The 25,932-nt window shown below is 39.8% G+C and overlaps 4 protein-coding genes across 6 annotated transcripts; 2 read left to right on the top strand and 2 right to left on the bottom strand.

Annotated features, from left to right (window-relative positions):
- The first annotated feature begins 2,203 nt into the window (after window positions 1-2,203).
- LOC131881627 (AFG3-like protein 2) lies at window positions 2,204-6,415 on the top strand. 2 transcript variants are annotated; one of them, XM_059228543.1, is made up of 5 exons: window positions 2,204-2,389; window positions 3,268-4,240; window positions 4,613-4,801; window positions 4,877-5,280; window positions 5,363-6,415. In XM_059228543.1, the coding sequence occupies exons 2-5, from the start codon at window positions 3,274-3,276 to the stop codon at window positions 6,341-6,343; spliced, it is 2,541 nt and encodes an 846-aa protein (XP_059084526.1). In that variant the 5' UTR covers window positions 2,204-2,389; window positions 3,268-3,273; the 3' UTR covers window positions 6,344-6,415. The 2 variants fall into 2 exon arrangements, with proteins under 2 accessions (XP_059084526.1, XP_059084527.1); XM_059228544.1 differs by having other exon boundaries at window positions 2,204-2,410.
- Window positions 6,154-8,040, bottom strand: LOC131881628 (N-acetylgalactosamine kinase-like). Its single transcript, XM_059228545.1, has 4 exons — window positions 7,575-8,040; window positions 7,420-7,506; window positions 7,151-7,350; window positions 6,154-7,083 (listed from the first exon to the last, which is right to left on the bottom strand). Exons 1-4 carry the CDS (start codon window positions 8,038-8,040, stop codon window positions 6,457-6,459), a joined length of 1,380 nt encoding a protein of 459 aa, XP_059084528.1. The 3' UTR covers window positions 6,154-6,456.
- LOC131881629 (uncharacterized) lies at window positions 7,909-13,580 on the top strand. 2 transcript variants are annotated; one of them, XM_059228547.1, is made up of 8 exons: window positions 7,909-8,049; window positions 11,269-11,448; window positions 11,524-11,745; window positions 11,810-12,073; window positions 12,145-12,243; window positions 12,315-12,418; window positions 12,973-13,092; window positions 13,284-13,580. In XM_059228547.1, exons 2-8 carry the CDS (start codon window positions 11,277-11,279, stop codon window positions 13,479-13,481), a joined length of 1,179 nt encoding a protein of 392 aa, XP_059084530.1. In that variant the 5' UTR covers window positions 7,909-8,049; window positions 11,269-11,276; the 3' UTR covers window positions 13,482-13,580. The 2 variants fall into 2 exon arrangements, with proteins under 2 accessions (XP_059084530.1, XP_059084529.1); XM_059228546.1 differs by lacking the exon at window positions 7,909-8,049 and adding an exon at window positions 10,188-10,457.
- Window positions 8,209-8,849, bottom strand: LOC131881630 (protein LLP homolog). The gene is made up of 2 exons (XM_059228548.1): window positions 8,561-8,849; window positions 8,209-8,490 (listed from the first exon to the last, which is right to left on the bottom strand). Exons 1-2 carry the CDS (start codon window positions 8,751-8,753, stop codon window positions 8,300-8,302), a joined length of 384 nt encoding a protein of 127 aa, XP_059084531.1. The 5' UTR covers window positions 8,754-8,849; the 3' UTR covers window positions 8,209-8,299.
- Window positions 13,581-25,932: the final 12,352 nt, after the last annotated feature.

The following is a 25,932-nucleotide window of genomic DNA, read 5'->3' as shown; positions in this document are numbered from 1 at the left end:
AATCCAACAACTTTGTGATTTTCCCAAGATAATAACAAACATTATCTTCACATTTTGATAAAAACCGTTCCGGGAACAATCATTCATCTTGTACATCATTTATCCATGTCATATTAGGATGATGTACTCGATTGTGGACGGAACAGATGTTGTAATTTATCTTGAGAAACTTTTCAATTATTCCAGGACCTCCGAGCGAAATTGTCTGATGTTGTTAGTGACCTTGCTAACACTCTCAACAACGTCGACAGAGCCAAATGAGGAAAAGCGCTAATAACACTTGCAAGGATGAATGCAGCGGTAAAATCTAAGATTTTGTTTTTTTCCTAACGCAGATAACAAAAGCAGACTAGACGTGAACAAGGGGATTCTGTTTTCCCACGGAAAAGTAAAGCGACGTGATATTTTTATGAAAAATGCCCTTCATGCCATGGCTATTTGTTTTATGATTCAATTCAATAATTTGCAAGTCTATGTTCGAAGTACAGTTCGAGAAACTGAAGGAATCTATGTGTCTCCACCCAATAGGGCTCTAATGCATGGAGAAAAGGTTGGAGGTGGTCGAATATGGAATAATTTTATCAGATTTCAATTTTCAAGGGCAACTGATCCACGTGGATAAAAGCTTTATCTACACATTTATAATCCATCGACCAGTCAGTGTGGCAAGGAATTTCCAATAAGTCCGTTAAATTTTTAGGCATACTGCTTGAGTATCGTGTTATACGGCACAAACATGTGTGCGTTTCTTTACTTTCATTTTTCTAGGGCTTTTCTAAATGCTTCAAGGAATGTTGTGCCCAGTACTATCAAAAGGAATGGTTATAATTCGTCTATTTGTGACCTTTCCATCTTGGTATGATATTTGATCTGTTCAATGGGTTTGAGTAACAAATAAATTGTTTGTAATCCCAAGGTAAATAGATCACAAATTTATACACTACAAGTTATTAATAATACTAAGATTTATTGTGACTTTGGTCATATCGGATTGTAAATTGTATCAAACTGTCTGTTGAACATCATCTATGTTCGAGTAGGTGATGAAATCTTGGTTATTGCAAAGAAGATTCGTGTCAAATATCGCATCACTGAATCTTCTGTGTTGTGGAAGAAAAATGTAGAAATATAGCGCTCCTACAATTTTCTACTCTGACTTTCTTTGATCGTAATACGCTAGATGGAATTAGCAAGAAATGGCAATTTCTGTCGAAATCTCAGCAGTCACGAGATCAACGAAAATTTCAAGGCCATTCTGGCAGCCGGAAAAGGAACGAGTAATTCTTTTAGTTTTTGGGTCGTGGCAATTACACAATTTTAAAATGTGATGCAATTACAGTTCCTTTTTCAAAAATAGGAAACAAATGACTAGTTTCGTTATTTGTAATTTCGTTACTAATGCCTTGCTAATGAGAAAATGTAGAGCAAAGTTTTGGTGATGATGTCCTTATCAAGGATACAGAATAAAACTCCTGGCTTGACTCTTATTTGGATGTCAGAAGTGTTGGGAATTTTTTTACCCTTGCATGATGTAACATATTCCCCAGAAGAGTTGGTGAAACATTCATTATGTCACATTGCTGAACAGCTTATTGACGAAGCCTCCCATCTTCAAGCATATTTAAGATTTTGTTTATACGTTTGTTTGTGTGCACCAAGACGAAGTAGAACCATTGAAAAAGATAATGCAACTAAGGGGTTCGCATTTTTTGGCTGACTAATTACAACTTCCCGATTTTATGGATCGTAAATCCCTAACGAATGAAACCCCCTGATCATTTTGGCTTTCGTCACCTCTTTTGAGCGACACTGATATCAGGCAGAGCTTTCAGTCAGCTAACGTCAAGCTCGACTCGGATGTAAACAATCACGCACACCAAAGTCACCGGACAGACCGGACCGAGAGCCTTGGCTCCCTCTTTTTCATGGCGGCCGCACCACGTCAGCTGACCCAATACATAGCTAGTGTGACCGACCGCGAGTGTGACATTCTTATGGCCGTAGAGTGCCTTTGAATGAAGTGCCTGGGTCTGGCGGGTGAAATTAGTCAGTGTATCATTTGAAAGGTGTCGGATGGTCAAAACCCCCTTGGGCGATAATCCCTGGACTGCCCACATTGTCGTGTCATTGTCGTCGGGCGATTCGGATCTCGCTCGGCCGGTTGGTGCTGGCCATCCTGAAGTGTTCTGATGCAAGAAGTAAATATTCCATAACCGAGTCATAGTTGCTTCTGTGCGAAATACTAATCACTCCAATTCTGGCATTGAGGCCCCCCTGGATTGATTGCACTTGTGAGCGAGTGTGAGTGAGTGAGTGAGTGGATGGCATCTCAATATTGTCACTAAGACGAACGAACTGCCGACCGAGTTTCCAGTCCCACACACATCAGGTACAACCATCTGAATCCCAGGTTTGTTCTCTCGAGCTCCGCTCCATCCCCAATCCCCCCGCCCCCCCGCCCCTCACTCAAAATTGAATTGGGCCTGGAAGCCCCATTTCGGTTTCGGGATGTAATGGCGTTCAATGTTGTATGGCTCCCCAAACACGAACTGGACCCGAAGAAGTTCTTTGGCCTTGATGGCCTTGGGTAGTCAATGAAGGCGGTCAGCGGTAAATTCCTAGAAATGACCCTGTGAGGCCCGATAACCCGACCATCTCAGTCCAACCCAATAGAAAAGGCGTGTGTGTGCCATGCCTTGAAGTATTCAAGTACACGCGTGAATTGGCGTCCTCTACTGACACGTACGTGGACTCATTTGGCATCAGCCTTGTAGTAGTGACCTGTTTGCGGCCTGAAGCATGTTTTCTAAAGCTCTAAAGATCACTGAATGGGCTGATTGACGACTAATCACCCGACTAGCGATCGACAGTTGGTCGATCTCGGAAAAGTCCGTGACAATTCCGGGCCAGCAGCCCTAGCGCAGACCAAACTGCTCTTTTGAATCAATGCTACGGGCTACGTACCCTCGAGAATGAGATCGGGTTTGCCCAGTCCATCCATGTCTCAGGCAGAGGCGCTGATGCTGGACGAGCGCACCCCAAGGCCACTGGAAAAGCGCTTCAGCGGATGCTCGACCCATAGGTTGGGCTGGTTGGGGCTAAGGTATTTCAATCACCCGTGTCAATGGGCGAAACCCGTAGTGTATCGAAAATGTGGTGGGAAGATGGATGATGTTCAAGCCCACCACCGGACTCGCAACTAATCGTGCCCTTATGATGGTGGTAGGCCAATCATGGTGTTTGTACTTTCTCGTTGTTCTCTTCTAGGCCGTCATGAGCCTCCGATTAGTTTGGGCTCGCTCGGGCCAGTCCTCATCAGCCCATCGACCCGACATGATTTGGCGCCAAATCATGGACTACCAATCCGGCGGGCGGGGGTCCTCCACTCGGGCCCAATCTACCTTGTCACGTCACACCCAGTACCAGCCCTCGGGTGCACCCGTGGCTCACGCCCTGGTCATGGAGAACACGCCCCCCATGATGGCTCTGATGTCCGAGCTTGCCCGCCAATTTCAGGTCTGGATGGGTTCTCGACCGCCCAAAGGCTTCGAGAAGTTCTTCAAGGACGGCAAAGGCGGGAGCGCCAAGCCCGACTCGCCCGACTCGCCACAAACTGCCTCCGAAAGCTCACCGGGATCGGAAGAAAAAGCCACCCAATCCAAGTCCCCAGGTCCATCCAAGGGCCAGTCCACGGGTAAAGACTCGTCCCCGGACATCTGGAACGCCTTCAAGTCTCAAAAAGGGGGCGGTCGAGGCTCGGCGGGCGGCTCCGGTGGTCCGAATTCTAACCCCTGGGGTGACCCCCAACAGATGCGGAATTTGGCCCTTTTTTCGGCCTTAGTGGGCCTGGGTACCTTTTTCTACGTGGGCGCGTTGAATCCGGGCACGGAGATCACGTGGAAGGAGTTCATGACCAAGTACTTGTCGCGCAACAACGTCAACCGTTTGGTGGTGGTCAACAACAAGCAGGTCCAGGTAGAGACCAAATCCGGCGAGCGCTTCTGGTTCTCCATTGGCAGTGTGGATACGTTCGAACGGAACCTGGAGAACGCTCAGTTGGACCTGCAAATGGACCCGTCTCAATTCGTGCCGGTCACGTACACCACGGCCGTCGAGGCCAGTCAAGTGGTAGGGGCCTTGCCCTCGCTTCTGCTCCTAGGTGGACTCGTCTATTTCCTCATGAAAGGCCGGTCCATGATGGGCATGGGCGGGGCTCGTGGTCCTGGAGGCGGCCCTGGAGGTACAACTCTTATTTACGAGTAGTTTAAAAAGGATTTTTAACCGTACAAGGTACTGAACATTGTCAATCCACTGGGTAGTGTTTTACATTAAGACACATTTAATCTCCAGTCGAAGCTACTCTTTTAATTACGAAGTACGTAGGGTTGCATTGCTTGTTCCTTTCAGAAGAAAGAGGCAATAGGGTCAAAATGTATTGACTTCAAAAATCCCCAAACTTTGATGTCAAACGACTTTTTTGGCCAGCAAATGACCCAAGTTATGAATTGAAAAGCATCAAAGCCTGACTTTCTTTAGAAACCAAAAGTTAGTGGGTTTTTTCTACTCCTCAGGGGGTTGGTATGAATATTGCAAACTTTCGTACCACTTCTAGGCATGTTTGGTGGAATGAGTCAATCCACTGCCAAATTGATTGATGCCAGTGAAATCAAGGTGGCTTTCAACGACGTGGCTGGATGCGAGGAGGCCAAGATCGAGATTATGGAGTTCGTCAACTTCCTCAAGAACCCTCAGCAATACCTTGACTTGGGCGCCAAGATCCCCAAAGGCGCCATCCTGACCGGTAAGTTGATTTGTCATAAGCAGTCTCTTTCATTGGCATCCATCACTTGACGGCCGATTTCTATTCCCGACACAGGTCCTCCTGGTACGGGCAAGACTTTGCTAGCCAAGGCCACGGCTGGCGAAGCCAATGTGCCCTTTATTTCCGTGTCTGGCTCAGAGTTTCTCGAGATGTTTGTGGGCGTGGGTCCGGCTCGCGTGCGAGACATGTTCACCATGGCTCGGAAGCACGCCCCTTGCATCCTCTTTATTGACGAAATCGACGCTGTTGGCCGAAAACGCGGTGGGCGAAACATTGGCGGCCAAAGTGAAGCCGAGAACACCCTCAATCAGCTCCTGGTCGAGATGGATGGCTTTAATACGGGCACCACTAATGTGATTGTCCTAGCCGCCACGAATCGCATGGACATTCTCGACCACGCTCTCCTCAGACCCGGACGGTTCGATCGACAGATCTACGTCCCGGCCCCAGACATCAAGGTAATTTCCAGGAGCCACAAACATAACTTGGCTTTTAATCACCCCATGTTTCAACCGTCTCACGGATGTTTCTCAACTCCAGGGTCGATCTTCCATCTTTAAAGTGCATCTAAGCACCCTGAAGACCGACCTGGATAAGGCCGATTTGTCGCGCAAGCTTGCGGCCTTAACACCGGGCTTTACAGGCGCAGATGTGGCCAATGTGTGCAATGAGGCAGCCCTAATCGCAGCCAGAGAGTTGAGCGCCTCGATTGTCCACAAGCACTTCGAAGCCGCCATTGAGCGTGTGGTGGCTGGTTTGGAGAAGAAAACCAACGTGCTGCAGCCCGAAGAGAAGCGCACCGTCGCCTACCACGAAGCTGGCCACGCCGTGGCCGGCTGGTTCTTAGAGCACGCTGACCCTTTGCTCAAGGTGTCCATCATTCCCAGGGGCAAGGGTCTCGGTTACGCCCAATACTTACCCAAGGAGCAGTACCTCTATAGTCGTGAGCAGCTTTACGACCGCATGTGCATGACCTTGGGTGGTCGGGCCGCCGAACAGATCTTCTTTAGCCGCATCACGACCGGAGCGCAGGATGATCTGCAGAAAGTGACCAAGTCTGCTTATGCGCAGATCACGCAATACGGTATGAACGAGGTCGTGGGCAATGTGAGCTTTGAGCAGCCCCAACAAGGGGACATGGTCTTTGAGAAGCCATTCAGTGAGGCCACCGCCCAACTCATCGATCAGGAAGCCAACAAACAGATCAGTGAGGCCATGACGCGCACCATAGAGCTGCTGGAAAAACACAAAGAGGATGTGATCAAAGTTGCAGAGCGCTTACTCACCCAAGAGGTACTATCGCGTGATGACATGGTCGAACTCTTGGGTCCACGTCCCTTTGCCGAAAAACACACTTACGAAGATTTTGTGAAAGGCACGGGTAGTTTTGAAGAAGACACAGCCTTGCCCGAAGGTCTCAAAGACTGGAATGTGGACAAGAAAGCCCGGGATGCCGAAGCAAAAGAGAAGGAGGAAGATGAGAAGAAGAGTAAGAAGAAGAAAGCGGAAAAGAGTCAATAAGCCGTGGCCTTGAAGAAAGCGTTATTATTAATATTATGTTCGGCTTCAAATACATTCTATGAAAGTGTCCAATGGGCTGGAATGTTGTCCGTCAATGAAACTATCATGAAGACTTAGCAGGTATAAGTAAGAGCTCCTCCGCCGGGCTGTGTGGTGAAAATGAGCTCGTTCAAGTCTCTACCATGGGCTGCCGCCAAGTTTGCAAAGTATTTCTCTTTGATGTAAGACATATAGCCATCCAATTTTTCCAGGGGCACCAACGCCACAACACACCCGCCCCACCCTGCTCCGGTCAATCGAGATCCCAAAGCTCCGGCAGTTTTCGAGAGCGATACCAATTGGTCCAAAGCTGGATGAGAGCACTCGTAATCCTGGGAACAGCTTTGATGACTCTCGGCCATAAGACGCCCCAATTCAGTCAATGCTTTGTCGTCCTGACTATTATCACAGGCCGACTTGAAATCAAAGACTCTTTTGGCCTCCGAAAAAACGTGCTTGGACCGATGAAAAAGGTCAAAGTTGGCCACGTCCAAGGTGTTGGGTGACAAGCATTGGCTTTCCAACTCTGGCGTGGTCATTTCCAATAGCTGGCACAGCTCACCTTTGGAATAAGGCTCAGGGTGAAGCTGACTCGTACACTTGGCCAGGGCTTCCTCCAGATTCAAATTGAGCGCCTCCTGAAACTCGATCAACTTCGTCTTTTCGCGCCAACCGGATAAGTTGTTCAGTTTGGCCAGAACCTGAAATGGAAAGGCGCGAAAGATGATAATTGTCTATGAGCTGTCAACGTCAATGCTGGACTAAAACCTTGGTGGCCAATCGGCATTCCACGACCCTAGTATTAAAGTCAGATCCTGCGGCCTTGTTCACGTCGGCCAGACTATTGACGATCACGAAATTGGCCTCTTGGGGTAGCGTCACATCCTGCGTCCTGAGCGGGTTGAACTCAATGAGCAAAGCCGTGCCAGGTTTGGCCAGGATCTCTGTGGCTTGATCCATGCCTCCACCTAAAACGAAAGGAATCCAGACTGTATCTACATTGAGTGGACAGTGAGTAAATCATTAGTTAACAATACCTTGGGTTCCAATGAATCGCTCTGAACGTGCACATAAATCCGCCAAGTCCTTCTTCGCCATCTGATGATCCAAAGCCCACAATGTCGCTAAATCAAAGGAGAGCTCGGATGAAAGGATGGCCAAGGTATGGCGGGGAAGAACCAACCCGACTTACATAGAGCCGCTGCCACTACCAAGGCACTCGAGCTAGAGAGACCAGCCGAATGAGGGATCCGGCCATGAACCGTACAGTTCAATCCGAATTGAAGGACAGAATCTGGCGTCTCGAGTTCGACCAGGACCCCCTTGACGCCACAAAGGAAGTAATTCCACCAAGACGCCTGAGCTTGGACTTTCAAATTGGTCAGATTCGTTTCAAAATCGGCAAATTTGGACTCCAAATTAGTCAGTTGAAGCGTGCCTCTGGTCGGAACCTTTGCCACAGCCACCAAGATATCCTGATCAATGGCCATAGGATGTACGCCATACCCGCAATAATCAATATGCTCGCCAATTAAATTGACGCGACCTGGTACACGGACCACAATTTCCGGCTCACTCCCATATCTTGTCTGATGGGCGTGCTTTAAGGTATCAATTCGCACCCGATCCGGATATTGATGCACAGGTGGGCACTCCATATTTCTAAGGTAAGTCAGTCGTTAAATTGTGGGTAGGTTCAAGAGTCAGCTGATTGAGGAATGATGATGATTTCGATAAACTCAAGGGCGAAAACCACAGATGATATTAAAGTGACGGGAGTGACATCGCAAGTCTCCTCAGATATTAACGAGAATCATAAACGCAAGTCTGCTTTGTGAACCCAAGTTCTTGGTTTAATTTTCTGAATGAAACATAGTATTGGTATTACAAAAAAAATGATACGGAGCCGGTGATGATTCACAAATACTTCTTCTTGTGCCGCTTATTAACCTTGCCCTCTGGATTCTTCTTGACCTTGTTCTTGGTCTTTAGCTTTTGAATCTTGCGATTAGACAACCATACGGGATAGGAGCCACTCTCACTCTTCAACGTTTTAGCACTGTGTTTCTCTCCACTGCCGTCGCCTTCCATGGGTTCGCCCACTTTGTCTGCAAACCAAACACAATATTTCTTTACTAAAACCAGTCCATTAACCTGGGTATGAATCCCTGTAATTACCTGATGCGGGTGCCCCCAAGGGTTGGGGCTCATGTTCCATCTGGGTCTTGCTTTTCTCTAATTCTCGCTCTTCTTGAGATTTCTTGGCCATTTCCAGCATGTTGAGTAATCGGATGTTTTCCTTCTCTCCGTAACGAACCCGTTTGACAGCCCGCATTTTCCGCTTCCATTTTGATCGCAGAGACTTGGCCATTTTTCACGTTAACGCCTTATAGAATTTCGAAGGCTTAGACTACAGCGTCCACGTGTTTAGAATTTTGTTGTTGGAATGAGGTGACGGTAAGTGTTTGCAGTTTAAGACAATAATATCAGTGACATTGACGCGCAGTTGATGTCTACATACGGAAGCTAATGAAAATGATACTCAAGAATGACATACAAAGGTATTATGCCTCTCTTGATTGGTATCTTCACGGATCAAGCTCGTTTTATCAGATACGCCCATATTTGGTGTCTGATTGGAACTGGCTACCCTGCTCACCAACTTCCAATGACAGGGTCGCCAAGCTATCAAGAAAATGCGACCGAAATGTAGGTAGAGATTGATTCATTATCAAACTAGCAATAGATTTTGCCTTGAATTGTTTTCCTCGACAACCATTTGACTTGCATCATCATCCTCTTCGACAACTCCAGTAGATCCATTGCCACCTTTGTTGCGCACCTCAATGCGATTTGTGTAAATTGTGTTAAATTTATGTAGAAAAACAAATGTTTCAATCATCATGGATAGAGTTTTTGGTGTCGGTTTGTTCAGCTTCTTACCATGAGAGACGTTTCGGGTTCGCTTCTCCTTCTGGACGTTTCTCATGGAGACTTCTAGATGCTTATCAAACACCCCTCCAATAGAAACCCATTCCATCATACTGACTATAGAAATTTTACACCAAGATTTTAACTTGAAGATTGTGAAGTTTGATGTGATCGACTCTTGAACTTTGTCCAACAATAAAGTTTCAAAATTTCGAATAGCATATATCCATTTCATAAAAAACCCAAAACTCATGCCCTAAGGGTCTTTGGGTTACCGTAAATTGTTTCCTACTTTAAGTGCAAGTTGATATACACCTAAATGAAAATAAAAATATAACCACAATTTCACAATGTCGTGTGTTAAAAAACTAGGTTTCTTTTTTTTTTGATGTCGAAAGTTAGTTATTAAACGTGATTGCGCTATTGTTGACGTGAACTTTTGTTCCGACGCCTATCTACGTATTTACATCAAAGTCGCTTTTAAGGATATCTTTAAAAAGGATCTTTGATTTGTATTCGTAAAATTTCAAATGCAATTGAGAAGCTGGAATCCAGCTTAGAGATTTGAACAATGATTCAGAAGGCAAACCGGATGAACACATTCATTCTACTACAAAGGGTCAACGCTTTGGATAGTACTGGCTTATGTGTAGGGCTCGAGTTTTAATTTGATTTTCATGTCGAGTAGAAAATAAAAAAAACTCTGCATAAATATTCACTACCAGTGTCCTGACCTCTGTTTTTCAATAGTTCAACGCATCCAACTTTGAGATTGTCAAATTTCCATCATTTCTGATAGTGATCTGTGGAGGTAACTGACTAGCTAATGTTCTACATAAAGTTTTGATCCAGTTTGCCTTGCTTGGGAGCCGAAAGTAGGTTTGTTCCATTAGAATGATCTGTGGAAGCAACCCTGGTTCAAAACCATTGAAAAGATTCCTTGTCAGATCAGGTTACCCGGTGATCTCATAGCAAAAACCATCCCAGCTGATTGTCTGTAATCAATGACTAGAGCAACAACCAAGGAATGTTTAAATGTGAATCCAAGAGACAGATAAAGCTGTCATTAGTTGCAATTCACTCTTAAATTTGTGAAACCACTGGTCTGAGACCAGCGGAATGGCGGAACCACACGTAGAACAAGGTAAGTAAAATGTGGCGAAGATACTAAATATGTTGGCATGAAAGCAAAATGTTCATATGCCAGTTATATGGCCACATGTTGCTAGAAATAGCAAATGCCGACCGCAAAATGATCATTGTATAACTTGTTATGGTCAATAGAAGAGGTATAAGCAAATCCTTTAAACATTGGTTTCAAGTCTTGGTGTACCTGAACCAAAAATAATAATATGGGCGGATATGCATTTACCTTAAAAGACTTAATCTCGATGAGCCAGAGCACTTATTTGCTCGTTGTGGAGGTTGCTTCATGTCAAAATCATCAGTTTTAAAAAGAAAGGACAAAAATTAAAAAATAAACAGAATGCCAAAATGAAAATGCCCTAGTTGTATGTGTCGGGTTGTCCAGACTCAAGTCATATTGCTGTGAAATGACCCTTTCAGGGTCAACGGTAATTGGCAGGGACCTGACAAGTAATTCCAATGGCCCTCGGGTTTTTTTTACATAACATATTATTGCATTTACGTATTACATTACATATTGCATTACATATTTACATAAAAAGCCAAAGAAAAATAGAATAAAATTGCCGTTGTTCTAGAGCCTCTTAATCCACCTTACCATGGTGTAGAGAAGTTTTTTCACAAGTCAGGTATGTCTTTCAATACTCCCAAGAGCTCGTAAAAAGAGGCAGAGCGCAAGCAAGCTTTTTTGTCCAAAGAAAAGCCCCCGCTTCATATTTAATGCACTACGACACAATCCAAATCGAAGTTTCCTGCGTCTCCACCTATCTACCACAAGACTCAGCTCAAATCAACCCACGTCCTTTTAGAGCCCAAAATGAAGGAATCTGATTCCGAGGACGAGGAAATAGCCTACAACTCTGCTTACAAAACGAAATGCACAGGATTGGGTGCTCTTTTGGGGACTCTCCGGGCTGACCCTTCCCCTGATGTAGACGCCCTTCAGTCCCCTCCAAGTGCTCTCAAAGACAAAAGCTACCTTCAGACAGGTTGGCCCATTATCGCCTACTTTCCCCCACCTTTGGAAATTTGACTTCGTTATGAATAGGTTGATTCACGTTTAGTTTGTGATACCGGTGGAGCCAATGCGGGGCCAAGACTAGTTGCGAGTCAAAGGGTGACCGAATTCCGTTGTGATCTCTGCGATCTGGAGCTCAACTCCGAATCCATGTACTTCCAACATATTCAGGGTCAGAAACACTCGAAGCGACTGAAAATACACCAAACGGTCAATTCCAACGCCAATCTGCGTACGCTCATCGAGGAGTCCACATCTCCTGTAGTGGGTAAGCTTTTCAGTACAACGATATGTCGATCATGATTTCGTAAGATGCCCTCCTCCGGTGGCAGCCTTGCATTATGTTGAAGAGCTCTTACCGGAAAGTCAGAGGATAAGTTGTTGCGAGCCTCGTTATTCTTGCACATTGTGTGGCATCACGGGACCGTCCCAGAACATTTATTCGCACCTCGTTGGAAGTCGACATCGGACGAAGTATTTTGTGATGCGATTTGGCGCTGACCCTTCTGCCCTCTCCAAATTGGATGTGATGACCATGGCCAAGGAGCTCGAGGAGCAAGAAGGGCGAAGAACCCATCTCATTAGAACAATCCGGAGTGAGCTAAAGATTCAATGATCGCCATGGACGCCTCAATGTGTTGTTCATATTTTTTTCATATTTCTAAAGGTGATATCAAATACCCGTGGCCGGCCGGAAAAGCTCCTTGGAGCGTTGAGCAAGGAGGATCGGGGGTGGCTCCTCCAGGATCTGGTGATGTCATCTATAGTGAGTGTTTCAAGATTTGAGGTCTTCAACGTCCAATGTCACAAACATAATCGGCTTGCTTGCTTCCATAGACAGTCAAAAAATATGCCTGGATGCCGAAGGCGAACTGAAACACCAAGGACCGGAAGAAGAGAGACCATCACGAACCCAATTGAGACACGTTGTTCAATCTTTGGTGAGTGATTGACAAAACGTACAACTGATGATGACATGACGTCTCTTCCAACATCCATTGTTGTTGGGAATCACCCATATTGTCTATGCATTCAATTCGATTGGTGGGGGTTGAATTTTGAGAATCAGGTCATGCTTAGCCTTGGCTGGCTCAATAAGGTGATGCACAGGAATGCGTCAAAAGCTGTGTCGACTTTCACATTCTTATCCAAATAATGCACCACCTTTCTAAGTGAAGAAAATCTCCGCGATAAAGTCCGGGAATATCCTGCAGTACAAGATGTGACGCTCGATTTTTGGCTAACCTTTCCACTAATCTGCACTCTTGTCATATTAATGTCAAAACTATTTCTCCCCAATACGACGATTCTCAAATCTCGCACGATGATTGTGCTTCTATTTCAATCCAAGCTTCACGGAGAAATCCATGTCGTTTTGAGCTCGCACTACAAGGATGATCGTTTCTTTTCTCATCTCTGATTAGTATCGGCATTTCCTTCTTCACGCGTGAATAAAGATCGATCACCGTTCGGTTGCTTTTTGTTTCCTCTCCAGACTGAATGTTCCGTGAACTCATCAGAAGACGCGGAATTGGCCTTTCAAGCCTCGAGGACACTCATTCAACGACTTATCCAGTATAAAGTTCCGCTATGTGAACAATCCAAAGTGACTTCCGTGAGTACTCACACACTCTTTCCACAGTTTGTAGGTACACAATTTTGTGACCTTCCATCCCAGAGCATCTCAGTCCTTGACCTAGTCACTCTACCGACATGACGACAAGATATTCACAGAGCTCAATTACGTACCCCAGAGAGAGTGAGCGCACGACGAGAATCAAGATTTCCTTTTGGATCTCGTTTCAGTTGAAGGCTTGTGGGGACAATCTGATCCAAAGCCTGGAAACCATCATGATGATGCCAACGCAAAATCCATCACGACTGGATTCCGGACCTCGAACCCCGCCCTCGCCAGATAGAGATCATTTCACTATGAGAAGTCAAAGGATGGGCAAAAAACGAGCATATCCCCTGAGCACTCAAGATGGTCCAAGTCATTATTGAGTAATGAGCACGTCTCCGTGGACTCCATTTCTATGTATTTCATGAATCATTGCTAGACTTAAAAGCGCCCGCTAGCAAATCTAAATTCTGATTTTCTGACCTTCATTATTTTTAATGAGTAGGTTTAGTTCAATCGGCTCTTCAATGTCAGTAGATAGTAAAAGGGGATTCTAATACCACCATTTTTTCGGCAATTTTTCATCCTCATCATGGTTCAAATTTTCTGTCAAACACATACAGGTACCCACCTTGATTTCCAACCTTAATGTGGTTGATTTTTTATTTCAACCACATTAAGGTACCCTTCTTGATTTTCAACCACATACAGGTTAAAATCAATTGAACCTAAACTTGGTTTAAAACTGTTTTTAACCTAAACTTGTTCAAAAATTATTTTAACCATAATAAGGTTAAAAATTGAACTTAGTAAATAATCATCACCTTTATTTTGACCAGGAAAAAATCAACCTTAATATGGTTACCAGATAAACATGCCAATAAAATGTTTTTGATGCTGAAAAAAATTGACTTAAGGACAAAAAATCTATAAGAAAAAAAAACAAAATGGCGGAAAATATACCAAATCTAGAATCACTTGAATCTTTAAAATTATCGGAGTTACGATCAGTTTCTAAAGCACATAAAATCCCTAGAGCATGGAGTTTGAATAAACGTGAATCAATACAAGCTATAAGAACTTATTTCAATTCAAATGCTACACAAAACCAACAAAAACAACAACAAGGTTTTGATAGATTTGACAAAATGGTTACGGGAGATTTAGAAAGCTATGTCAAAAATGTTTTAAAAATAAAAACTAAAGCTACTACAGGACGAACTCTTCTAAAATACATTTATGATTCAGCAAAAAATAAAATGGTAATCTCTGCACCAAGAATTTGAGAAATTGCTAAAAAATTAAATATTCGTGGAAGTACAACAAGAAAAAAGGATGGTGTAAGAATTTTACTACAGGATAAGATAGTTGAATCTCCTTCAATTTTAAATCCACAAAATTTAAGTGAACAAGATGTATCTGATCTACTGAATATTTTCGCAGTCCCCCTAAAAAGCAATGAAGCCAGCAAGGAAGATAAAATAAAAAGAATAGTAAAGTTTATCAATAAACAGAATGGACAATTAATCAATAGAGATGTAGATTTGGAAGAACTGCCAATGAATAAATTGACCAATAATGAAGTAAAATCAGTACTTAAAAGGAGAGGAATTCCTCTACCAGAAAAAGTAGCAAAAGCAAAAAATATTGAAAATGTATCTAGAGAAGATGTATTTGATGGGATTGGAAGATTGTATACAATCATTAATGATGATATAAGCCAAGATTGGATGGAAGATGTAAAAAATATATTTGAAGATGAGGAAGATGTCCATATACTTATGCATGAAGATGTCCATGAGAGAGGGCAAATATCTAATATTACTACATTAAAAGTAGATTTTGAAAATCCAAAGACTAAAGATATTATTGAAGTTCATTTCTCAAGGCTTATCCAAATAGAATAATTTTATATTCTGATATTTCAGATTATCTCAAATATATGTCAGACACCATGATCCACAAATTTGATAATTATGAAGGGCGTGGAAGTGGACTGATTTACAGAGGAATACAATTTATTCAATTGAAAAACAGTAAATACAATCCTTCAACAGCTTCAGCATATATTCCACCATCTGAAAAACTGAGCAAAACTAAAGCATACTTGAATGTAAAAAATGACAATGAATGCTGCTTCAAATATGCTTTAATGTCATTATTGCATCCAAAAAGTATACATCCGGAGAGGCCAGGTCCATATGAAAAACATTTTGATAAAATTGATTGGAAAAAAATAAGCAAAATATACAAAAATTTGAACTGGTTAACCTGGACATACCCCCACTGCTTATTCATCAATATTTAGAAGAGGGAACTTATACTTCCCCAGTTCAACTTACACATCCTTGAAGAAAATAGATGATCCAAATAAGACAATAAATTTGTTATTTTATTCAAATGAACAAGGAGAAAGTCATATTGTTGGAATAAGACATAAGAGCTTTCAAACACACCACAAAACACAAGGCAAAGTATGATTATGTTTGTCCAAAATGTTATGCGTTTAGATCTACATTCAAATTGTGGTAAGAGCATGATAAATATTGTGCAAATACCGAAGGAATTATTCAAATGCCAAGTAAGGCATGTAAAAAGCATGAAAGAAATGGTATGAAAATAACATGTACAGAGTGCATTCATAAACACATTATTAAATTTGAAGATTTTTTCATAAGCAACAAAATCATCCTGTTACAATTTATGGAGATACAGAGGCAATGAACATAAAAGTAAATTTATATAGGATGTGTAATGTAACTGCCACAGATGAGCACATGAAGGAATGTAAGAGCAATTGTATTTTTGAATCAAAACAACAGTTATTATCTTTCGGATTACATGCAGTGATAATGGATGAGTACAAAGACATATTTCCAAGTCTAAATACAAGAATTTTTATGGCAGATAATGAAAGGGATGTTTACATAAATTTCATGCAGATATTAAAAGAATATGTTAATAACGTTCAAAAGATAATTGAAGAACGATATATATCCCACAATTATGATACAACTGGGGTGAATAAAAATAAATGTCATATATGTAAAGGAGCGCTTGTGCGGGCGCCTTCGACGCTAGAAGAAGACAGCGCAAGCACAGTTATTGATCATGATCACCTAACTGGTAAAATGAGAGGAATGGCTCACACTCGCTGTAACTTTTCATATACATTTAAAGGGAAAGCAATACCTGTAATTTTTCATACCTGGAAAAATTATGATGGTAAAATATTAATAAAAGCTTTTGCCAAGGAGGATATAAATGTGAAACCAATTGTTCAGAACAGTGAAAATTTCAAAACTGTAAATATAGAATGGGGAGAAATATTGAATAAATATAATGCAAAAAGCAAGGCAACTGAAGAAAAGCAAATCCCAATTAAAGTTCAGTTTGTTGATTCATTTGCTCATTTGTCTACAAGTTTGGACAAACTAGTAAACAATCTAAAAACAACACCACATTCAAAGGGTAAGCACTCAAATTATAGATTGATATTTAAAGAATTGTCAAAACAATTTCTTAAATATGAACATCTTGAAGTTTTAGTTAGAAAAGGAGTTTATCCATATGATTACATGGATTCATATGAAAAATTCAAAGAAACAAAATTACCACCAAAAGAAGCGTTTTATAACAATTAAACTAATTCCCATATATCTGATAATGATTATGAACATGCAATAAATGTTTGGAAAGTATTTGGTATGAGGACACTTCAAGACTACCATGATTTATATTTGAAAACAGATATTTTACTTTTAGCAGATGTTTGTGAAGCACATAAATCCCTAGCTATGAAATATTACGATTTAAATCCTTGGTGGTATATTACTACCCCATCATTTGCTTGGAGAGCAATGTTGAAGAAAACAAATGTCAGATTAGAACCTTTATTCGACATCGATATGTACAATTTTATCATGAAAGCAAAAAGAGGTGGTATTTCATACTGCCCAAGGAAACATGCAAAGGCGAACAATCCAAATATTAAGGATTATGATCCCTCTCAACCAGAGACATATATTCTATACATTGATGCTAATAATTTGTATGGATGGGCAATGTCCCAACCACTTCCATCCTCAGGTTTCAAATGGGTAGATGAAAATGAATGTAGTGATATTTTAACTAGATTAGAGATGAATGAGCCTAATAAAACAGAGGGTTATACTCTTGAAGTGACTCTGAAGCTACCCCAAACCAGACATTTTGAATATTCAGATTTTCCTTTATGTCCAGAACATATAAAGCCTCCGTGTATAAAACATAGATACACAGGAAATTCAAAGGATGGTGCAGAATGTAAAAGAAAAAATGTTAAGCTGATAAATCATTGTTGGGTACATTATAACTGTGTCATTGATAGTGGATATTTAAAAGTAGCCCTAGCTCATGGTGTACAAGTTATTAAAGTCCATAAAATATTAAGATATAATCAGGCCACTTGGATGGAAAAATATATAAATTTCAATACAGAGAAGCGGGGTGCTGCAGAAGATGACTTTGCAAAAACTTTTTTAAATTGATGAATAATAGTGTGTTTGGTGGAACACTGCTACAAGCTGATAAATTTGTTAATTTTGAGTTAATTACTGATATGAACAAATATCATCAAAAACATAGGTTTCCTGAAAAAATTAGGTATGAACATTTTATTAATAAGTGTGGTTATTGTAATCCAAACAATGTCCCCAAAGGAGAAAAGAAACCTGATAAATGTGAATGTGAAGTAGGAATGGAACTCAGGAGACAAAAATGTATAATTACTCGCCCTGTTTACGTTGGAATAAAGATTTTAGAGTTATCCAAAGCCCTTATGGGAACTATTTGATATACATTTAAGCGTGTTTTTGGTTCAAGAATTCAACTTGACAGATACTGATTCATTTATAGTTCAATTACAAACAAATGATATAAATAAAGAGTTTTTTGAGCAATTTCACGACATATTGGATTTATCTAATTGTGCTTTTCAAGGAACTCCCATGGATAAGCACATAGATCTAAAAAGAAACAAGAAAGTATTGAAAAATGAAGTACCTCCCTATTGCTTTGAAACTAAAGATAGTGGTGAGAGTGAATATAAACATATAACTATTGATGAAATAGAAGCATTAAGATCTAAATGCTATTCAATAAAACTAAATCATCATGCTTTCAATGACGCAACTCCATTTCTGGAGGAGCATACAAATATTTTTGAGGAAAAAGACCCTATGAAGAACAAAGGTGTTACAAAAGCAAGCAGGGATAATATTACACATCAAGATTATAGTAATGTACGGGAAACAGGGAAAAGCTTAGCAGTAACTGAGCGTACAATGAGGTCAAAAAATCATAACATAACAATTCAGTCTTTCAAAAAGGAGGCTCTGAATAGAGATGATGATAAAAGACATTTTCTTCCAGATGGTATAAACTCAATTCCATATGGACACAAGGGACCAGAATTTGTGAATCGCAGGACTTTTGAAGCAGCACGACTCACAGCATGTGCTGTTGATACCAACTAAAAGCCCTGCACTGCAGGATAATTCAAAGTTTCACACTGTCATCCTGTAAAATCCAACTATTAAATTTATTATCTTAATCTTTCCATTTAACTCTTAAATACACCTTGCCATCAACAATTTTCTTCCTCAAAACCTTTTCAATGCTAGCATAATTAGGTAATTTTGTTTGAAGAAGTTCTTCATTGTAGAAACAGCTTTCAACTTTTTCTCTAGACATGTCTTCAATGTAATACGTAGTTGATGTTGTTTCAAGAACTTTTGTAATCTTAAACAATTCTTCTGACCAATTAAACTTATAACCTTTATCAAAGATACCTTTTGCCCTGGATATTCTCACAATATCACTCATTTTAAATTTTGTTTCTTTTGGTTGTTTTATATTTGTAATTTTCTTACTTGGTTGTAATAATTCTCTTACCTCACCTTCATTTGACTTATTAACTTCCACTGGTGCCCGTTTAATTGTTCTATGATAGCCAGCATTATATTCTTCAATCAAAACATTTAATATATGAAGCCAATTGTAGGAATTTAACTCAGTAAACTTCTTCCACATGCGTCCTTTCAATGTTCAGTTAAATCTTTCAACTATGGCAGCATTTTTAATTTGAAAATGTATGATAGTGATTAATGTTGTGTTGTTTCATCAAATCTTGGAAAGTTTTGTTAAAAAATTCCTTTCCCTGATCTGTCTGTAGGTTATTTGGTTTTCTGTGTTTCAAGATTCCTTCAAATGCCTCAGTTACAGCTTGTCCTGTTTTATTCTTAATTGGAATAGCAAAAGCCTGTTTTGAAAATGTGTCAATTACAGTAAGCATGTAATTGTATTTCTTATTTTTACTTGCCAATTCATGCATTTCGACTAGATCTGCTTGCCAAAGGTCATCAATTCCAAAAGTTACTGTTTGTCTTCGAGGATAATTCTTTCTGGCTTGTTTATGTAATTCATTTGCCAATTGTGCTTGTTCGTCCTTAGCGCTGTGAGCCTGCGAAGCGGTAATATCCATTTTGTTTTAAATGTATCTTACCTATAAGTAAAAAACATTATGATCAAAAACAAATATTTCAAAAACAAACCCAAAACAGGAGGAAATGTAAGAAAATTGGATGGTCATGAACCCCCATGCAATCCTGTTCGAGATGCTCTAGCACCTACAACTCCAAGTAGAATTTTGTTATGTGGTCCATCAGGTTGTGGAAAGACAAATCTTCTGTTAAATCTTATATATTATCTTTTACCCTGGAGTAAATTGTATGTATATGCAAAAGATCTTGAAGAAGAGAAATATGTAGACCTAAAATCAGCATGTGAACAAGCAAAATTGATTGATAAAGACTTTGAATTTATTTTTGATACAAGCAATATACGCGTAGTTAAAGTTGATGAACTCAACCCAGATGAACACAATCTAATAATTTTTGATGACTTTATTTGTGATAAATCCAGCTTTGATGATATATCAGAGCTTTTTACTCGGGGAAGAAAGAAGAATGCGACATTAATATTTCTAACTCAAAGTTATTTTGACATTCCAAAAATTATTCGTCTACAATGTAATTACATGTGCTTCTGGAAATTAAATGATCACCGTGAACTTGCTGATATTTATCAGAACCATCCTTTTGGATTGAGTAATAAAGATTTCACTGGAGTGTTTGAAGAAGCAACTAGGGATCCACATACTTTTCTTTTTCTGGATACCATTCATAAAAATCCAGCATTCAGAATAAGGAAAAACCTAAATGAACCCCTAAAAATGTGTGTTTCCTGAGTATGCACTTGCCCGCTTGCTTCGCTCGCGAAGATATTTGTGTTATGCTGTGTAAGCCATTAAACAAAACAATGAATAACCTTCGTTTATGGGGATATGATCGCAGCTCTCTGAGCTCGCAAATGCATGACACACAACAAAGTAGAGTTGTTAATGTAGGATTAATTGAAAAGTTCAATCAATTGAAAACAAATTTCCAAGAGGTCCAAGAAGAGGCCTGCACAAGTGCTCTACAAGCACAGGAAGCAATCATTGAGATAAATAATAAAGATGAAGCTGTTGATGCACTTGTTGCTCACAAGAATACAATTACAAGTAATTTGCAACAAACACAACAACAGATGGAAGGAAGATTAAATGGTCATTTGGATAATTTTGAAATCTTGCAGCAAAACTTGGCTGAAATATCCTCAAGCATTGAAAATATTGGGACAGCAGAGCATGAAAATATTAGGAAGAATCTCAATCTGAGTATAAAAAATTTCAAGAATACAAGGCACAACACAGGGAAGAGTTCTTTGCAATGCAACAGAACCTTATAAGAAGACTTGGTGATTTAGATGCAGAAAGATATTTGAATAAACTTACAGTTTTACAAATTTGGTCAAAAAGTACCAGTCTTAGAAAAAATAAAAAAAATATTTTAATGAATAATGAAATTTTCTATCAATTTCCTATTAAATATAAGCTAACAAAGTTAAAAATATATTGTTCTAACAATTTGATTTTCTCACGGCCATCTTAAATTCAAAATACATTTAGAATCAAGAATCCTAATTACAGCCTGGGGACCTTTTCCAAAGACCTTTCAATTTAACAAAGACATTGAACCCAATATGAAACTTTATTTTACTCCAAGTAGAAACACTAATGATGGACTTTATGTTGAATTTATTGGAGAAGCACTTGAGGCATAGCTGAGGCTACGCAGCAAGCTGAGTTTAATTTNAGTAGAAACACTAATGATGGACTTTATGTTGAATTTATTGGAGAAGCACTTGAGGCATAGCTGAGGCTACGCAGCAAGCTGAGTTTAATTTGTAATTTAGAGTATTCCCATATAAATCAAGTAGATATATATGGAAATATCGCCGCAGGCGGCCGCGCAAGCGCATAATTTAGTTTTAAACTTGACATGAAGAGTGGCTCGCTGTGCTTGCTGAGTAATAAATTACTTATAGTATGTTAATGTTATAAATAAAGCAAGCAAATATGAAACAAACACAAAATACCCTACGCGCGCTTGCGCGCGGCGAGCAAAGCTCGCTGCCACCTGCGGGGGCTGTGCCAGCGAAGCGCAGCGGAGCAGCGCAGCTGGCGCTAAATGAGAAAATTATAAAAATTTTGGAAGCAAGGACTATTCAAAAAAGAAATATTGAAAGTAACAAACTTGAAAGAGAAATTTTTGATGATAATTTAGAAAGAAAATCCAAACCAGTTGTGCAGGCAATTAAAGCGAGCTGCGCCGCATTTCAAACAAATAAGCCGGCAATTCAAATGCAAGGAAATAATCTTACTGTAATGCCCTTGCACGAACAGCAAGCACATCCAAGCTTGACTCAAGCAAGCCGAGGTACAGTCGAGGCTGCGCAGGTTGCTGAAATGGGTGAAGAACCTTGGATTCAGAAACTCTACAGAAAATATCGTAATTCTACCAAATGCAAGACTACTCAATTTGAAATAGCTGAAAAGGGAGTTTTAGGACTCTATGGACAAGTAGATGTTGCTCTTCTGTTTAATGAAAATATTTTGTACATCAGGATACTAGGAAAAGCAGATATATATGAAAGCAAGCTTTCTGTTGGATTAGTAGCTTTGTTGTTATTGCCATTTGATGATTTAAAACGTTCAAAAATTACTCCCATGGATCAAGATATGTCTTATTATGTGGATATTATGAGTAGAACTGGTTTTTCTTCAGTTAATAGCAGGAAATATCAAACATACATCAAGACAAAATTAGCATCAAGAACACAGAGCGTGTGCAGCAAGCTGCGTTCTACGACTGAGTCTCGGACAGTGAAGAAGATGTATTTGAAGCTGCACATGAAATGCAAAACTTGTCACTTCAAGAAGAAAAATCTGGTAAAGGAATTTATATGTATCAAAATCCTAGAGAATCTGTTGACAAACCAGTATATAGATATGATTTTCATTCAAACCATCCTCTAATTTTGGGTAAAAATCCTGAAATTGGATTAAAAAGCATATTTCTATGGTACACATACCCCAATGTATCTGAAAAATATGGCAATAACAAAGTAACTTTAATCTATAACAATCTCACTGTACCAATCACAATTCCAAAGGGAATGTATAAAATAAGTGCTCTTTCGAGATATTTAAACAAAAAACTCTATCACTCTATCACAAACACAACTAGAGAAAAATGGAGGATTTATTATAACAATACCTACTCTGTTGGCAGGCATTGGTGCTGCAGCAAGTATGGCTGGGGCAGCTGGTGGAATAGCAAAAGCTGTGAATAATAAAAAGTATAATAATAAAATGGAATCTGAAGCCAAACGACATAATAAAAAAGTAGAAAATTTACTTCTAGCAAACACCAACACAGGAAAGGGGGCCTATTTACCCAGAAAAACTGCTAAGGGAGTTTTTTTACCCAGGAGAAATTAGACCAAGGTTTGTCTAATCATGACATTTTAAGTATTTTACATAATGAAAAAGGTTTTAAAGGATGTTTTATGCGAGATGAAAAACTACTAAAAGAAGGTTGCTTTATCTTAAACTTGGATGAGTTCACTGATCCTGGAACACATTGGGTTGCTGTTTATGACAATGAATACTATGACTCTTTTGGATTACCACCTCCTAAATATGTGGAAAAACGTGTAGATTGGTATATGTAATGTAAGACAACATCTAAATGCAAAAAGTAGCCTTTGTGGATTGTATGCTTGCTTTTACATTCAATATAGGAATCAAGACACTACCCCGTATGATATATGTTGTAAGAAACTTTCGGAAAAACAGAAAAACAATAACTGAAATGCTGAACTCTTATTTAAAAAATATGCCAAACCTTCCAAATAGATATATATATACTGCCTTAGGTGTAGAAGGAAAACTTTATCTACAAATGTTCAATTACATGAGCAAAATCGTCCCAAAGGTAGTGAAGGAAAATAATATATTTTAAAAGGAATGTGTACAGGATGCAACAGCAAACAATCACAATTTATGTCTGGAAGCACAAATTTGCAGCTGAGAACAGGTCACGGTGTAGTAAACGATTTATTAAACTCAAATTTTTTACCAGAATTGCATATACCTGGTCATAAATTTACTGGTCCTGGCACAAAAGTCAAAGATAGATTACTCAAAGGAGATGTTCCTGTGAATGAGCTAGATAAAGCACCTCAATTTCATGATATGGCTTATTCAATTTTCAAAGNAAAAGCTGGAAATACAAGCAGAGAACTAAAAAGGGATGTTAGAAGGATTCTTGATGAAATGTTAAAAATCAATTACATCACACTCAAACAACATAAATTGTTGTATCAAAAAACTCAGGAATAGCAAAGCAGCACCGCAATGCGAGCGCAGCGAGTCGCGAACACCCTTTTAATTGAAAACATGCTAAAGGTAAATAAACTTTCTCAAAATGGATTATTCAATGCAAGTCAGCGCGGCGCAAGCGCCTGAATATAATTATGTTTTATTAACTGTTGACAAACCAGTATATAGATATGATTTTCATTCAAACCATCCTCTAATTTTGGGTAAAAATCCTGAAATTGGATTAAAAAGCATATTTCTATGGTACACATACCCCAATGTATCTGAAAAATATGGCAATAACAAAGTAACTTTAACCCATAACAATCTCACTGTACCAATCACAATTCCAAAGGGAATGTATGAAATAAGTGCTCTTTCGAGATATTTAAACAAAAAACTTTCTGATGAGTACAACAATCTTAATGCAATTTTTGGTGAACACCGCGAAGCGGGCGCAAGCGCTGAAAAAAGAATTCTATTGCATTTAGGTGTAAATGAATCAACTTTTAAGTGTTATGTAAAATTGATAGAGGGAGCACAAATGGACTTTTCTGAAGGAAGTTTACATAAACTTTTAGGTTTAGAGCCTAAAGTATATGATCAACCTTATGAAGAAGGTACTGGTATAATTAACATCACTAGAGGTGTTGATAGAATTTTCATACGTTGTAATCTTGTTGAAAGAAATTATCAACCAGAAATGAAAGATGTATTGTTTGATATTTTGCCTTTTGCAGAACCAGGGTCTGCAATTCAAGAAAAATTAGAAAAAATAGAATATTACAAATGTAGATATTCTATTATCAGACATATAGAATTAAAAGTAACAGATTCTAAAGGCAAGCTTATAGATCTTACTGAACCATTATCAATAAAACTTTGTTTTAAGAGTTTCACCAAACAATAAAAAATGAACACTTTCTTACAAGAAACTGAATCGCCAATTTGGGAATTTCCTTCAATAGCTGCTAAAGACACCTCAATTGTTAAATATGATTCTACTAAAGTGTATGAGGATAGTCATGGAGCTGGGACACTAGAAAATTCAGATCACTATTCTTTTACAACCAATAATGAAGATTTGTGGCTATTGCCAAGTGAGTCTTATTTAAACTTGACTATCAGACTGAGAAACGAGGATGGTAATCAATATGTTTGGCAAGACAGAGCTGCTGTTGGTGCAGCCGCAGCTGCAGCAGCTGAAGATGTATCCTTGTCTGATAATGGTTTTAACCCCTAGCGCAGTGCCGAGCGAAGCGAAGCTTGGGCAAGCCAAAACTACATGAGATAAAGTGGAAAAGTCAGCAACCTCTCACTCCACTTAGATAAGAGTCTCGTTGAACGAGACTAAAAGTTTGGAGTCTCATCCAACAAGACTTACATTATGTAACTGTTAGTCTCGTTCAACGAGACTCTAGGTAGCGATATATTGTCTCCTCCAATGACTCTTTATTGTTTTTAATGCTGGGGTCACACTAAATGTGCTAGTCGACTTGAGAATTTTAGTCGGTTAAACATCTACTACGAATATTTTAGTCGACTCGGTTAATTTATGTAGTAAATTTTTCAGTTAGCCGCGGTTAACCATGGCTAAATCATCCTATCACTAGAATCACTTCATAGGATCATTTTAGTTAACTAATTAAACCGACTAAGATTTAGGCGACTAGCACCCTTAGGTCACACCACTGCAAGTGCAGCGAATGATGCGATTGAAAAAGCATGAACACTCTTCCAAAAAGGCGGCTAAAGCGCGAAGTGATAAAAAGCGCCGTTTTTCACCCCAAAAGCGCCAATTTTCGGCCCAAAATCAGGTAAAAAGCGCCAAAAAATACAATTTTTCTTGCGCCGCAAGCCTAGACGGGATCATAGATAACTTCATATATAGATCGATCAAGGGCGCTGCGATCGCATGTTTTCGTCTCAGCTGTCGCTGGTGGAAAAAATGTTTCATTCGTAGTCAAGCTACTTAGGACAACTATGGTGCAAATTTGAATCGTTGACGGCTCGTCCAAATTCAGAGT

The sequence above is a fragment of the Tigriopus californicus genome, chromosome 6 (assembly GCF_007210705.1).
Source record: "Tigriopus californicus strain San Diego chromosome 6, Tcal_SD_v2.1, whole genome shotgun sequence".
Taxonomy (NCBI): domain Eukaryota; kingdom Metazoa; phylum Arthropoda; class Copepoda; order Harpacticoida; family Harpacticidae; genus Tigriopus; species Tigriopus californicus.
This window is presented reverse-complemented; position numbering and strand designations above follow the sequence as displayed.

What these genes read in the sequence shown, in the direction of transcription:
- LOC131881628 (XM_059228545.1), bottom strand. Translation starts at nt 8,040, where the DNA reads ATGGAGTGCCCACCTGTGCATCAATATCCGGATCGGGTGCGAATTGAT. An exon ending in GGTAGTGGCAGCGGCTCTAT is followed by an intron (nt 7,507 to 7,574) that starts GTAAGTCGGGTT and finishes CCTTTGATTTAG; the next exon opens with CGACATTGTGGGCTTTGGAT. An exon ending in GCGATTCATTGGAACCCAAG is followed by an intron (nt 7,351 to 7,419) that starts GTATTGTTAACT and finishes CTTTCGTTTTAG; the next exon opens with GTGGAGGCATGGATCAAGCC.
- LOC131881627 (XM_059228543.1), top strand. Translation starts at nt 3,274, where the DNA reads ATGAGCCTCCGATTAGTTTGGGCTCGCTCGGGCCAGTCCTCATCAGCC. An exon ending in TCCTGGAGGCGGCCCTGGAG is followed by an intron (nt 4,241 to 4,612) that starts GTACAACTCTTA and finishes TACCACTTCTAG; the next exon opens with GCATGTTTGGTGGAATGAGT. An exon ending in TCCCGGCCCCAGACATCAAG is followed by an intron (nt 5,281 to 5,362) that starts GTAATTTCCAGG and finishes TCTCAACTCCAG; the next exon opens with GGTCGATCTTCCATCTTTAA.
- LOC131881629 (XM_059228546.1), top strand. Translation starts at nt 10,433, where the DNA reads ATGGCGGAACCACACGTAGAACAAG. An exon ending in GTCCACATCTCCTGTAGTGG is followed by an intron (nt 11,746 to 11,809) that starts GTAAGCTTTTCA and finishes CTCCGGTGGCAG; the next exon opens with CCTTGCATTATGTTGAAGAG. An exon ending in GACACGTTGTTCAATCTTTG is followed by an intron (nt 12,419 to 12,972) that starts GTGAGTGATTGA and finishes TTTCCTCTCCAG; the next exon opens with ACTGAATGTTCCGTGAACTC.
- LOC131881630 (XM_059228548.1), bottom strand. Translation starts at nt 8,753, where the DNA reads ATGGCCAAGTCTCTGCGATCAAAATGGAAGCGGAAAATGCGGGCTGTC. An exon ending in CTTGGGGGCACCCGCATCAG is followed by an intron (nt 8,491 to 8,560) that starts GTAATTACAGGG and finishes TTTGGTTTGCAG; the next exon opens with ACAAAGTGGGCGAACCCATG.